The sequence below is a fragment of the Molossus molossus genome, unplaced genomic scaffold (genome assembly GCF_014108415.1).
Source record: "Molossus molossus isolate mMolMol1 unplaced genomic scaffold, mMolMol1.p scaffold_m16_p_1, whole genome shotgun sequence".
In the NCBI taxonomy this organism is placed as follows: domain Eukaryota; kingdom Metazoa; phylum Chordata; class Mammalia; order Chiroptera; family Molossidae; genus Molossus; species Molossus molossus.
In genome coordinates this window covers 86,311,570-86,326,815 of record NW_023425344.1, presented here as the reverse complement: position 1 = coordinate 86,326,815, position 15,246 = coordinate 86,311,570, and the positions used below count along the sequence as shown (strand labels likewise).

The 15,246-nt window shown below is 37.7% G+C and overlaps 1 protein-coding gene across 3 annotated transcripts in view; it reads left to right on the top strand.

Moving 5' to 3' along the window:
* The window catches only part of COL25A1 (collagen type XXV alpha 1 chain), a 512,404-nt gene that overhangs the window by 309,961 nt on the left and 187,197 nt on the right, over nt 1–15,246 (top strand). For all 3 annotated transcript variants that reach the window (XM_036266125.1, XM_036266107.1, XM_036266116.1), the window contains one exon: nt 11,043–11,060. In XM_036266125.1, the coding sequence (XP_036122018.1) occupies nt 11,043–11,060 (18 nt within the window). The remainder of the gene's footprint in view (nt 1–11,042; nt 11,061–15,246) is intronic.

The window sequence follows — 15,246 nt, the reverse complement described above, 5'->3', positions numbered from 1 at the left end:
ATTTCTCTACCCAGGGGATCTTAACCTAGAGTGAATGATTCACTAGAGAATCTATGGATAGATTTCAAGGTGTGTGTGTGTGCGTGTGCAAACTTTTAAGTGTTTCATGTGTGGAAATTTCTACATAGAAGAGCTATAGTTTTCATCTAATTTAAAAGTGTGTTAAGAATCATTCCTACTTGCTTCCCCTGGGTAATCTATCCTAAGCCTGTGATTTCAGCCATCAGCATGATGCAGATGAGAGCACAAAAGGGTTCAAGTCAGACAAATCCATGTTCATATTCTAGTTTTCCCTTTTAGAAGCTGTGTGTCTCTGGGAACGTGACCTTACCTCTCTGAAACTTGGATTGTTCAAATACAAAATGGTGGTAATGACCCCTAATTTACAGATGTATTGTAGCAGAGATGTCATTTGTAAAGCTCTTGGTGACTTGTGGCAGTTTCTTTTTATTTGTTTTTTAAATTACTTTCTAAATTTACTGGGGTGACATTGGTTAATGAGATTATATAGGGTACAATTTTTTAATTGATTTTTTTAGAAAGAGAGGAAAGGAGAGAGAGATAGAAATATTGATGAGACAGAAACATTGATCACTTACCTCTTACATGTACCCTACTGGGGATTGAGCCCACAACCTGGGCATGTGCCCTGGCTGTGAATCAAACTGAGACCTCTCAGTCCATGGGATCATTCTCAATCTACTGAGCCACACCGGCTGGGCTCAAGGGTACAATTTTATGATACATCATTTGTATATTTTATTGTGTGCCCACCACCCAGTGTGGTCCTAGACATCTTGGTCACTACAACACATCAGCTTGTCGGCTTGAAGAACCATTCCTCCCTGATTTCAAAAAAAGTTTTTATTTTGAGGGTTCTTTGTCACGATAGCAATAAGCATTATGTGACTCATGCATTAAGGATTTACTTACTTTGCTAGAACACATTTATTAATGTAAAATATGTAGTATATATAGCTGCAGAGAAAAATCAGGTCAATCTTTTTGCACAATATTTAGAAAATTGAAATTGGGACATTGAGAGATGTTTATAAATTGGCTTCCAGTATTTATATGGAGCAATAAGATAGCATACTTTTAAAGATGTTAATAAACATGGCAGAAACAAAATTATTTATTATATACCCTGTAATAAAAATTGGCAAGGCAGTAAAAATTCCCTTTGCATTCTTTAAAAAGCATGTGTTTTTAAAACGATGGAAGCTGAGCAGGTGTCTCTCCTCACATTTGTTCCATATGTTTATGTATCATATTGAAACATATGTTTATAAAAACTAGTCATTTATTTATACCTTGATAATCCTTCCTGATTCCATGCCCATTGGTGAAAAGACTTGGATACGTATGTAGTCCCCCCTTATCTGTGGTTTTGCTTTCTGCAGTTTCAGTTACCTGCGGTCAACTTTGCTCCAAAAATATTAAATGGAACATTCCAGAAATAAGCAATTCCTAAGTTTTAAATTGCTCACCATCCTGAGTAACATGGTAAAATCTCCCACCCTCCTTTTCCCTTCAGTCTGCGACATGAATCATTCCTTTCTTCAGCATCTCTACCTCACTTCATCTCATCAGATAGGCATTGTATCATCTCACATTGTCACAAGAAGGTTGAGTACAGTGCAATACGATATTTTGTAGTATATTGTTATAATTGTTCTATTTTATTATTAGTTGTTGTTCATCTCTTACTGTGCCCTATTTATAAATTACACTTTATCATAGGTATGCATGTATAGAAAAAAAGCATGGTATATATATATATATAGTTCTGTACTAGCTGTGATTTTGGGGGGAAAGTCTCCGAATGTATCCCCTGTGAATAAGAGGGGACTACCCTGTTATGTTTTAGGAGTTTGATACATTTATAGTCAAAATCATAAGTTATTTAAATGACTCCATGAAATAATGCAGATAAATCTCAAAACCCAAATATTCTGGTTTGCAAAACAGCAAAGTTTCCAACAAGCTGCCTAGCAGGAATTCCTAGTCCACGTGGAGCCATGACCTCCGGCCATCGATGCTTAATTCAGGAGCTCCTCTGCCCCTTTCTCTACTTGTATCTAGTCCCAACAGTGGTGCAGGGCATGCACAAAAAGTGAATTCAAAACCTTTACTTATTGAATTTTGAAGAATAGTTTTACAGATTTTGCAACATAATTCTAAGTAACTTAAAACACTCCGAATTGGGAAAAAGTAAGAAAATGGAATTAAAATTTACTGACCCAGATCTTTGAGTAATGAACCTAGTATGGAGAAAAAATGAATAGCTTAGTTAAGGTTCTTTTTTAAGCTACTGCAGTGAATTAGGTGTCATGTGAGAAATATTTTTATAATCAAGTCATGGAACTAGTAAAATGTTGAGAAGTATAGAAAATTCTAAATATAGTTCCAACACCCAGAAATAAGCATTATTTTTATAATCTTTCCTTTGCTTCCTTCCTCCCTCCTTCCTCTCTCTTTCTCTCCTTCTTTCTCTTTCTTCTCTTCACATAGATAGATTTACAGATATGACAATAAATACATATGTATACACATGTAAAATTATATCCTAGAAAATGTATAATCTGTATTCTATATACTACAGTATAAAGAAATAAAATCTATAAAGTTCATAATAGAAATAACACTGCATTTTTAGTGTTGTATCTATAAGGAAATAATCAGGGATGTAGTCAAATATTTATAAAGAAATATGCAAACATTATATATAATAGCAAAAATATGAATCAAGTGGAAAATTAGACATCCAATAAATTTTAATATTGTAATTTAATGCATAAATAATAGTATTTTCTTATGTTCTCTATGTGTAAATTTTAGTGACAAAAATGCACATACAAAGTACTTTACTTTTCTTGTTTCCATAATGAACACTTAATTATAAGAAAGAAATTATTCCTTTTTTTTCCCCCACAACCTCTCTCACACTTGTTATTACTCGACTTGTTGATAATATAGCCATTCTAACAGGTATGAGGTAATAGCACATTGTGGCTTATATTTACATTTCCTTAATAGCTAGTGAAATTGGCCATCTTATCATACATCTGTTGACCATTTATATGTCTTTTTGAGAGAAGTGTCTGTTGAGGTTTTAAATTGGATTGTTTGTAGGTTTTGGGGTTTTTTTTGTCATTGAGTTGTATGAATTCTTTATATATATTTTTTTATATTAACCCCTAGTTGGAGGTGTTGTTTGCAAGTATCTTTTCCCATTCAGTTGGTTGACTTTTGTTTTGACAGTTTCTTTTTCTGTGCAGAAGCTTTTCAGTTTGATATAGTCCCATTCATTTATTTTTGCCTTTACTTCCTTTGCTTTGAGGTCAAATTCATAAAATCTTCTCTATGACCAAGATCCATAAATGTAGTACCTGTGTTCTTTTCTATGTAATTTATTGTTTCAGGTCTTGAATTTAGGTCTTTGATCCATTTTGAGTTAATGTGTATACATGGTGACAAACAGTCTAGTGCTGGTGGAATGTAAACTGGCACAGTCACTATGGAAAACAGTATGAAAGTGCCTCAAAAAATTAAGAAGCGTTACATATGACCCAGCAACCCCTCTTCTGGATAGGTAATCACAATATTTGAAAAGATTTATATGCAAATATATATGCATCCCTATTTACATTGCAGCATTATTCACGGTGGCCAAGACGTGTAAACAACTGAAGTGTCCCTCAGTAGATGATAAGATAAAGATGATGTGGTATTCATGATGTTTACCCTTACGATGGTGGCTTATTTGGCCAGTTCTCTGGCACTGGCTGTAACAGCAGGTTAAAATGTGGTATCCATAGCAACACTGCTCATGACCTCCCTTTTGTATTTAGGATGATTTTTTTCAGGGCTCTTGGTCAGTCTCAGAACCACTGTGCCTTGGTTCTCATGGTTTCAGTACTTGAGCATTCCTCAATATGGCTTTGCGGCTTTGCAGCATCATGACTTTTGGGAACAGACTTCTACCTGGGACTCAATGTAACAGCAAACAATACCTATAGCTTTGCAGTATGCACTGGAGAGCAGTTCCTAATAAACCAGGGCATCGATCTCTCACCCTGAGGCCTGTGGAATAATTACGTAGCCTTGGCATATACAACTGTTATCTTCCTTACAACTGTCTACCTACAATTGTTATTTCTTGAAAGTTTTTCTTAAGTTTCTCTCTAATTTATGTGATCTACACATTAAAAAGAGAGCATCTCTTAAAAAAAAGATGTGGGTCCTGGCCGGTTTGGCTCAGCGTTTAGAGCATTGACCCACACCAAAGCGTTGTGGGTTTGATTCCCAGTCGAGGGCATGTATGTGGGTTGCTCCTGGCCCCGGTTGGGGTCGTGCAGAAGGCATCTAATCAATGTGTTTTTCCCACATCAATGTCCCCCCACCCCTCTCTCTGTCTTTCTCTCTCTCCCTTTTTCGCCCCCTACCTTCCTTCCACTCTAACTGAAAATCAATGGAAAAATATCCCCAGGTAAGGATTAACAACAACAACAAAAAGAGATGTGCTACATATATACAATGGAATACGACTCAGTCATAAGAAAAGATGAAACACTGCCATTTGGGACAACATGGATAGATTTTGAGAAAATCATGCTAAGAGAAATAAGTCAGAAGTCAAGAACCCTTTGATTTATGCCCTGGGAAGTTTTGCTCAGTGGTTAGAGAGTCAGCCAGTGGATCAGAGAGTCCCGGGTTCAGTTCTCGCTAAGGGCACGTACCTCATTTGCAGTTTGTCTTAGGCCCTGGTTGGGGTCATGTGGGTGTCAACCACTCAATGTGTCTCTCTCACGTTGATGTTTCTTTCTCTTTTCCTCCCTCTCTCCCTCCTGCTCTATCTGAATGAAGATAAATGCAAAAATGTCCTTGGGTGAGGATAAAAAAATAAAGAAAGAACCTTATGATTTCACTCATATGTGGGATATAAAACTGAAAGCAACAAATAAACAAGGCAACAACAAAGAAAAAACAAATGAAAACTCATAGACACAGACAAAAATATGGTTGTTACCAGAGGGAGAGAGGAGTGGGTGGGGTAGTAAAGGGTAAAGGGGGTCAAATATATGATAATGGAAGAAGATTTAACTTTGGGTGGTGGGCACACAGTACAATATACATATTTTAGAATTATACACTTGAAACCTATATAATTTTGTTAACCAATGTCACCCCAAAAAAGTTAATTTTAAAAAGCTATGGTACAAATATACAACAGAATTAAAAAAAGAAAGAAAAGATAAATGTGGTATTGTATTAGAAACTATAATAATGTTTTTTAATTATTAAGGGAAGGTCGTGTTAACCTATTTAAATATAAGAGTAAGTCTTTAAATAATTATTTATTTATGAAAGGCAAACATGGAGGAAATTTTTCAAGTTTTGAATCAGTTTTTATTTTCTTTACATGAACTCAACAAAACCATCTCCAGGTTTGCTTTCACTCTCTTTCTCAAATTAAAAAAACAAAAACAAAAACAAAAAACCATATATATATCTCCAGGCTTGAGACTATAACTCTTCCTTTTCCTCTAGTGTAGAATATGGTTTCTTCTTCCCAGAATTAAAACCACTAAAGATTACATTTTTTGAAAATTTTTAAACTGAAATGCTCTTATTTAAGTAATATTATGTGACTGTGGCTAAGGTAAGAACTATCAATATCTATCCTATAGAGTATTAGGCAATATAAATTATGAATAATGTTTATTTTAGTCAAGCATGTAAGAGTCCTTGGAAGCACAGACATTGCAAGATTATGCAGCCATTGGAAAACATTTAAAAATCAATACACATGATCCTTAATGCTTTACTTCTTCGATTGATTTTCTCTGTAGTGTACCCCTGGTGTATTAATTTGTTTTTAAAATTTATAGACTTTTCATCTAAATTTGTGTTAGTTGAATGAACTGCTGGTGTTGGATATATGGCCTACTTTAAATTGCCATGCTAAATTTTGTAGCATTTTATAAGTATCAAAGTAATTTGATGTGATAGACTCACATTAACTGGATATGGAAGTGTAATCAAACTAGGAAAAGACTTTTCCTCAGGGGAGACGGCTCATGTTTTTGTTCTGTGCTGTATGTGAAGGAGCCAGTTCGGCCTGTGAGGCCCCTGCAGCCTTCCCTGCCTCAGTTTCCTCTCTGTTGTCTGGGTAAGATTCCACAGGATGGAGAGACTTTCTCTTTACTTGGATGTGTTCATTCCGCAGTGAACAGAAGTCAGGAGACCCCTTTTTGGAATATTGGATCAAGAAACTACATTTTGAAAAGATAACCCTGTAGTGTAAGAATAGTACACTTTCCGATGGTTCTATAAAAATATTGTAAAGCATCTCTGGGGCAGTCACAATATTCTCGCCTTTCAGCAACTCCACGTTTTTTCAGAAGCACCGTATAACTTGCGCACAGGACACTGAGGTTACAGGTGATCCCAGTTCCAGTGCAGTGAGGCTGGGAGGCTGCTTCCCGGCACTGCCGGTGTAGAGTGGGTCTGTCCACCTGCTGGCATGGATGCCGGGCAAACCCTCTCGGAAGGTTAGGGGAGCCCATGAACGTGATTCTGTGACAGGCTTCCTCTTGGTCCTCCAGGCCTCTTTTCACCAAGACAGTGCTGTTGTCTCTCACAGTTCCTCTGATGTTGTTCTAAAGCTTCACCCGAACGCCCACTGCAGGTGCTGTTTTCACCTGAGGGAAGGACCAGCTTGACATCTGAATGTGTGGATTTGAAATTTTCAAGAGATAATGAAGTTGTAGGAATCACCTTCAAATGACCTTTTTAGCCCTGGCCAGCATGGTTCAGTTGGTTGGAGCACAGTCCCTTACACCAGAAGGTAATAGGTTCGATTCCCGATCAGGGCACGTACCAGGCTGTGGGCTCGATCCCCAGTTGAGGCACCTACAGGAGGCAACTAATCCATGTTTCTTGCTCACATAGATGTTTCTCTCTCTCTCCCTCCTTCTCTCCAATTTAAAAAGAAAAAAAAAAAAGTCTTTTTAGGCAGTAAGTGTTCTAAAATGCAAAATATAGAAATGATTGTTTTGAAGTATTTCTTTCCATTCAAGAGAATGAAATAAATCTAAACAGAGTACTAAAAATGGTCTTCAAACTTGGGTGTTCTGATGAAGAGTTCCTTTCTAATGACCTTGAAGCAGAAGTAACCCCTTTTAGAGTTGCATGAACAGTACTAATATTCCCTCAAGTTTTTTGTAAATGGAAGTGTTTTTATTTACAATTGACCTCCGTAAATTTATGTGGTCTGTTATCCTAATCAGTATTTCAAAATAAGATTGTACTTGAAAAGTACAAAGTTGGTGTGCCTATCTGTGCATGTGTTGACGGAAAAACAGTGTTTGCCCCATCTGAAAAGGAATGACAGATTTACCACCCATAAAAAGAGGATCTTGTAGAGAATCCAATTGCCTCAGTTAGAAATCTAAATGACTGTAGATTTCGAGAAGAGTGCTAGGGCTTTCTGGCAACCATATTCGTGATAACAGCCTAACAAAGAATGGTTACTATTGCTCTTTAATTGCCTAATGTAACAATACATATTCCAGTGGTATGTCATCTCATTATCATGTTCCATTGTGGTTTACGTGCCTCACAAAACTTTCAACTTGCTTTGAACGCTTTTCTGTCAGGCATCCGCTACTGGCTGATAGTTTTCCACCAGACTGTTCTGATTACCACTCCTTCAAGCCAGCCCCTCTTGCTGTTTCTTTTACTTCTCGCTGGTGCCTTCGATGCCTTGAGGGCATTGCACTGAGCTGTTGACATTCAGTAAATCAGCCACTCCGGAGCGGAGGGCTGGGCATTCTCCATTTTTACATGGATATTTCTTCCAAACGTCAGTCTTTCTGTGATTTAACTGTTTCCCTTGGCATGGCTCTTGATTATACCCGATTTGGGTTTTTCTTTATCGTAACAGTTTGGTGATTTGTTTGGGGAAAAAAGGTCCTTTTCAGGAATTTTATTTTTAAAAATTCAACTAAGTTGGATTTTGAGAGCTTTCATCAAAATTTATAACTACTCATTTAAAGAGTATTTCAGGCTGAAAAAATATAACTTTCAGATTTGATTAGTAATATTCACTACCTATAAATTACAGTAGACTAGAAAAATATCCACTAATGAATGAAAATACTTGTTTTTCTCAATGAATTACTCAGAAGCAAGAAAAATTCTGAGATGTTTCTCTTGGTGATGTGTTGTGGAGAAGGCTTTATTGCCTTGTGCCAACACGCGCAGGGCGTTTCTGAGCTGAGCTTCACTTTGGGCTCTGTCTGCACCCTGGGGAAGCTCTCACTGCCATGCCCACAGCACCCCCCTTCTTAAATGGCTCTTTTAGGGTGACTACAAGGTTCCAGCTAGCCCTGGCCAGGTAGCTCAGTTGGTTAGATCGTTGTCCCAATAAGCCAAAATTGTGGGTTTGATCCCCAGTCAGGGTACCAAGAGTCAACCAATGAATGCATAAATAAATGGAACGACATTTCTCTGTGTGTGTGTCTATCTCTCTCTGTTTCTCTCTCTCCCTCCCTCCCTCTCTAAAAATCAATCAATAAAATTTTTTTTAAAAGATTCCAGCTGCTAGGCTATTTTCTGACACGTACACTACTGTGTCTGTTAGTGTGTAGTTGGTTACATCACACTGAGTGTAGGCAGTCCCAGAATCTTGGGTAAGATTTATAAGGCTTGCATTGTGTAATCCATGTTTTAGGGAGAGTTACCAAATTTGTCATGTTGTATACATTGTTTTTCCTGGAAGCCTTTTACTAACCCACTGTAATCCCTCTTTTTCATGTTCCCGACCCTACACACACACACACACACACACCACACACATGCACAGCACACACTTGAAATTCATAGCACATGCTAGAGTAATCTGAGTTTTCTGGTGCTGTATACTTCCCAATGCTCATGCAAAAGTCAACTTTTTCATTTTACCATCATTTACTATTTGTTCTCACTATCACTAACATAAAATCTGTAACACATTGTTCATTTGTATATAATAACACAAAATATGCACATGTTATGCTAAAACCATTTCTTCAGTGCACTGGAAACAAATGCCACATTTTAAAGAGAGGAAAAGTCTCATTTGTAGGACAACCATAGGAATAAAAAAACTCAGGCTAAAATATACTCTTTTGAAGAAAATTTTTCTGGTTTTAGAGAATCCTACATTTGAGCTTTCGCAAAAAAAATGTATGAGATGTAATGTATTCCAAGGTACATAAATGTTCACATTTCTGAGTTTACAGTAGTTTTAAATTTCAGAACAATCAGAAGTTTAAAACCTCTAGAAGCTTACAACATCTAGAGTGCTGGCGAGAGGGAGCATGTACATGTATTGCAATTATTACGTGGATCTGGGACTTACATGTAAAAGGAGAGCCCCGCCCTTGTAGGTTTTCCACGTTGAACACCTGTCTGTTCCCCTCAGGAACCTTTCTGTTCCCCTCAGGAACCTCTGTTGACCCAGTTTCTGTATGGTGTCAGTCAACATTCTGGTGCCTGCTGGTCGTAGGTCCGAATGTGGAAGCAGAGATTCTCACTGCTGTTGCGGGGGTGGCTGGGAGGTTGAGAGCGTCCACTCCCTAGAAGCATGTTTGGTGTTATTGTGGACGTGAGCAAACATACCTCTTTTGTTCTTAAACTTGCAAACTGAAAGGCAGAAATGACCTTGTGGAAAATGCATCACCTTCAGAATCAAATTTGATTTGAATTTGAGCTCTCCACCTATAGGCTGTGTGGTTTTTCACTTATCTCTGTGAGCCTCAGTGTCTTCTTTTGTAAAATGCTGGGCAGTTATAAGTCATAAATGGAATAACACATCCCAAAGTGCCTGGCACTCAGTAAGGAATTAGTGATTCTATTCACTTTCTCTCCACCAAGGAGTACGGGAGTGAGTGAGGAACCCGCCCGGCAGCTTGCTTGCACTCCCCTTCATGGTGCGAATCGATGAAACCTGGCCCACCACACTTTCAGACAGAGCTTTTGAAAATCATCTGTTCTATCCCCAGTAAGAGAAATTCTAAGCTTGGAGAGGGGCTAAGAGAGAGCGAGTCTTCTCTGGGGATTGTATTAGCTCCATGCTTTCCTGAATGATACCTAGTGGCATACAGTTGATGCACCGAGATTGTACATTATTAATGTATTTTTAAAGATTCCTTAGCTCAGTGTGAACTTTTTCTTTCATCTCATCTTACACAAAACCCAACTGGAGATTATAAGAAGGGGATGTGTAATCAATACTTTTCTTCACAGGTGATTTTTCTCTTAGTGACAAGCATATGCAATTATGCTCCTTTGACATTTTTATCAGCTTAAACAAAGAGAAAGTGACATTCCAAATGAATTAGATTGGCCAGAGGTTACATAATCTATGAACTGTACGAGGAATTAGGATGCACTTAACTAAGCCAAAACCTCTCCTATCCTTTCAAAATGCTCTTAGGTTGGATTATGCAGAATAAGAGGTAGATGTTTATTTTTTTTATTTGACTTAAACTATTATTGAAACAATGAGAAATTCAAAGAATTTGAATTTCTAATTTGGTGAATTCTAAAACTAAGATACCTGCCTCTTTTTTTTCTTAACTCTGTGCCATCTCTGAATGTGTAGCTCACAGTGGTAGTCTGTGCAGGAGACCTCTTTATCATATCCCATTCATTGTGAGCATGTGAGGTATACTTCCCCTTCGTCTTCTGTCTCTGCGGTTTACTTCTGGAGCATGCTAAAACCCCCGAGTCATTTTAAAATTACATGTAATAGGCCAGAATATTGAGATTTTAGATGATAGCACAGAGTAAAAATGTTGAGAGACAACATGATTTCCAAACCACAAAATAAGGTGTGTCCGTAGGTATTGATCGGTAAGGTAGGTATTGATTATTATCTTCGGAAATAAGTTGAAAAGATTTTCAGCACTTGTCTGTGCTTTAGTAGTGAACATGTTCTCTGAAGAAAACATATTTGTAACTGTTTCTCTTTTTCTTTTTTCCAATTTCAGGGTCAACCTGGTCCCCAGGTAAGTGAACTCTTTAAGAAATTCATTGCCATTTAGGACTTTTCCAGTGTGCCATGCTTTTCCAAGGATATAAAAAAGCTGTGAGCCAGTACTCATGACTCCACACAGTAGACCGAATATCTCCCAGGAGTAAAGCTTCAGGCCTCTTCAGGGCTGCCTGAGCCACGTCAGCTGTTGGACCAGATGGCAGGTTTAACAATGTACTATCATGAAGCAAAACCCTTAACTGATCTGAAACAGAGCCATGGAACTTGAATGTAAGACAAAACGACTTAGTAGATGTCGGGTATGAACTGGTTCACATTAGGTACTGATTAATCATGTACTAATAATGTTGTTGTAAATCCACCCAGACTCTGACTATGTAGACTGTGATCCTACCAGCTACTTTTGATTCATTATAGACAGATACTGAATTCGTTCTCCCTTTTCAATATAAACCGACTGCTGAAGACATGATTGATAATTATTTGTGAATACAGTCAACAGAGAATCTTTTGAGCCCTAAGTCATATGAAAAAAATGAGAAAATTTTAGGAAGGGAAGGAATGTGTTTAAAGATGAATGTAAAAAAGGAAGGAGTGGTCAGAATTAAAGAGTCAGTAAAAAAAAAACCATAAAAACAAACAAACAAAAAAAACACAACCCACAAATGTAATATTAATACATACTGTAGTCTGTAGGAAGCTAAAGGGAAGGAACTGCCATTATTACTGTTTCATTGTTAACACTCTAACACCTCTAAGTAACAATTATTTCCTGAGTTTCCCTTATGTCTCTTTCCCCTCAGTATACCAGATACTCTGTGTTCTAGATTGTTGGATAAATAAATGATTTTCATGATATTTTTGTTAGTCAATATCATAAATTGTCTATTATGTGCTAGTTTTTGTATTAGACCAAGAGAATATTGTGTATACTTTCTATGAGCTCTATATATTAAGGATGTCTAACAGACCAAACCTCACATACTTCTGTAGAGTAATCCTATTCACACTACACACATGAGAAAATGTGACATGTAATTAACTTATACTTATATCAAGGAATACTCTAATTATTTTTGACTTGCACTCTTATATATTTAGTTGGTTCAAGGTAATTATTGGAGGGAAAAAAACCTCATCAAAGAAAGTTGTAGCTTAATCTCTAAGTTTGAAACTGCCACATTGTAATGGGATACAGACAACATATAAGGTGCTCTATGTGTTTTTTTGTTTGTTTTGATGCTTACAACAGCCCCAGAAAGTATTGTGTGTATAAAATCTGAAGAGGTAAATGACTCACCATGAAACCGGGAGAAGGAGCCAAGTTTGTCTCTAAAACCCTCAAACCCCCATGTCTCTCAAAGAAAGAGGTGAGATAACAGATGATAAAAGAAGTTGGAGTATTGGTTTTGAGAGAAGATTATAATCTTTAAATTTTTTTTCTTTATTGATTTTAGAGAGATGAAGGAAAAGGGAGAGAAAGAGATAGAAACATCAATGAGAGAGAACATTGACTGGCTGACTCCTGCATGCCCCTCACTGGGGATCTGGCCCACAACCTGGGCATGTGCCCTGACTGGGAATCGAACCAGTGACCTCTTGGTGTATGGGTCAACCTTCAATCACTGAGCCACACCAGCTGGGCAAGGATTATAATCTTTAACATATTTTCAGGGTTGTTTTTTTTTTTTTTTTAAGTTTTATTTATTTATTTAAATTTTATTTTTGTTACAGATGTTTCTCCTTTTTTTTACCCCATTGACACCCTCCTCCCCATATTTTCAGTTTTAATAGAACCTCTGTCTTAGCCTGCATCACCTCCCACTACCCCAAAGCAGTTCTTAAGATAAGGATTTGAGCCCAGCTGGTGTGGCTCAGTGGATTGAGTGTCATCCGTGGACTGAGAGGTCTCAGTTTGATTCCCAGTCAGGGCACATGCCCGGGTTGCAAGCTCAATCCCCAGTAGGGGGTGTACAGGAGGCAGCTGATCAATGTTTCTCTCATAATCGATATTTCTATTTCTCTCTCCAAAAAATTAATAAAAATATATTTTTAAAAATGAACAAAGAGAAGTCTTTGAGCATGAATCATTTATTTGGGAGATGATTCCGGCGAACATTGTGAGGGAGTGGGAGAATAGCACAGGGAGGGCATGAACGCCAGCAAACGGTGGTTAATTAAAGCGTCACTGCTGGGGCTCAGGCCTGCTGAAGAGCTTAGGGGAGACTGTGTAGAGCTTGCCTCAGACTCATCCCACCAAGGGGCGCAGATATGAATATATTTATCTACTAATTTACCTTCCTTCATTACTGAGAGCTGTGGCTGGGTGTTAACGCCCTGGCACTTGTGACCTGTCCCCGGAAGGTCTGGCGTGCTCCAGCCGCTAGAGGAATGCAGGAAGCCATTGGGACATGTGAGACCTGTACTCGAGCACCGTCTTGGAGGGAGGCAGGTTGACACCTACATCTGCTACAACTCCCAAGGGCAAGTGTCCTGTGGACAAAACAAAGGGTGGAAAATTTAGATATGGATGTCAAGATTTGGAAATTGAGCAAAAAGACAGCATTAAAAGCATATTAGTTAATGAGATGCTGAAAGGAATAACTATAAAAAGCGCAAGGTCAGGATGAATCTTGTGTGTACAGCTACAGTTAATGAGTAGAAGAAAGATGGTGAACCAGCAGCACAGGAGGCCAGGGATGGACAGGACTAGGAAGATTCTGGGTCACTGTAGCTAAGATTTAAAAGTATATTATGGGCCCTGGTCAGGTGGCTCAGTTGGTTGGAGTGTCATCCACCAAAAGGTAGCAGGTTGGTGCCCCGGTCAGGGCAAGTATGGGAGGCAACTGATCAGTCTCTCTCTCTTTCTCTCTCTCTCCCCCCTCCCCCTCCCCCTGCCCCCCCTCTCAAAATCAATAAAAACGTATCCTCAGGTGAGGATTAAAGAAAAAAAAGATTCTCTTTCCTCCATGAAATCGACCATAAACAAAAATTTTTTTAAATGTATATTATGGCATTTCAGAATACCTTCATATCAGGTCTTGTATTTGCTTATGGCTCTTCAGAAAATAAAGTCTGCATAACTGCCTACACTGGAAAATTTTGAGGGGGATAGGACTGGCATTTTCAAATGGTGACCTGCTCTGGCTTTCATTGGTTTTGGCTACCAGTTTGCTCTTGGTGGACACTCAGATCACATGATCACTTAGTTCATAATGTCTTCCTCATGTCTCAGCCAAAGGAAGGCAGCAGAATCAGGAAGGATAGGGATGAGGGGAAATTCAAAGCCAAGAAATACCCTTGCACTGTCTGAGGCATGAAAAATACACATGAGTTTTGTTGCTATGTCCCCAAGCAAAACTCTGACCTACCTCTTACATCTGCATTGTTATCATAATATTCTTCAAAAGAGACTTGCATATTTGGGTTTTAAATAATTATTAATGAAGATTTTCATTTGGTGCTTGATTACTAACTTTGCTCTGAAATGTTTATTTATATGTTAATTTTTATATATAGGCTCATTTTCAACTATATATTTTCCCTGTTACCTATTTTAATATATATATATATTTTTTTTTTTCCAGTCCCTAATCTAATCTTGGGATTTTATTTATTTATGCTTAATTTTTTAAAATATATGTTTTTCATTGATTTTAGAGAGAAAGAAAAGGAGAGGGAAGAGAGAGATAGAAACATGGGTGAGAGAGGAACATCAACAGCAGGTGGCTGCCTCCTGCCCGCCCCGCTGGGATTGAGTCTGCAGCCCAGGCATGTGCCCTGACAGGGAACGGAACCTGTGACCTCTTGGTGCATGGGTCAGTGCTCAACCACTGAGCCACGCCGGCCAGGCAGATATTTATTTTATTTTATTTTTTTTTACAAAAAATGGTCCTTAAATAGGCTTTTAACTCCAAGAACAAATTTTATCTAACTAAAAATATAAATACTTAGAAATGACCTATATAATAGATGTGATTATCAATATATACAGCATTTATATTATTTTATACAGTTATATCTTATAATACCACCTTATCATAAATCAATTTTATCTTGAGTAAATTATATGAAGTATACATTTTGTTTCATTCAGATCTATAAGATACATACAATGAAAAAGCAAACAATGTGTATTTAAAATCTAAATTAGGACATTATAATGGGCTCTTAAATGGTTGAAATGTTTCTTTATTTGT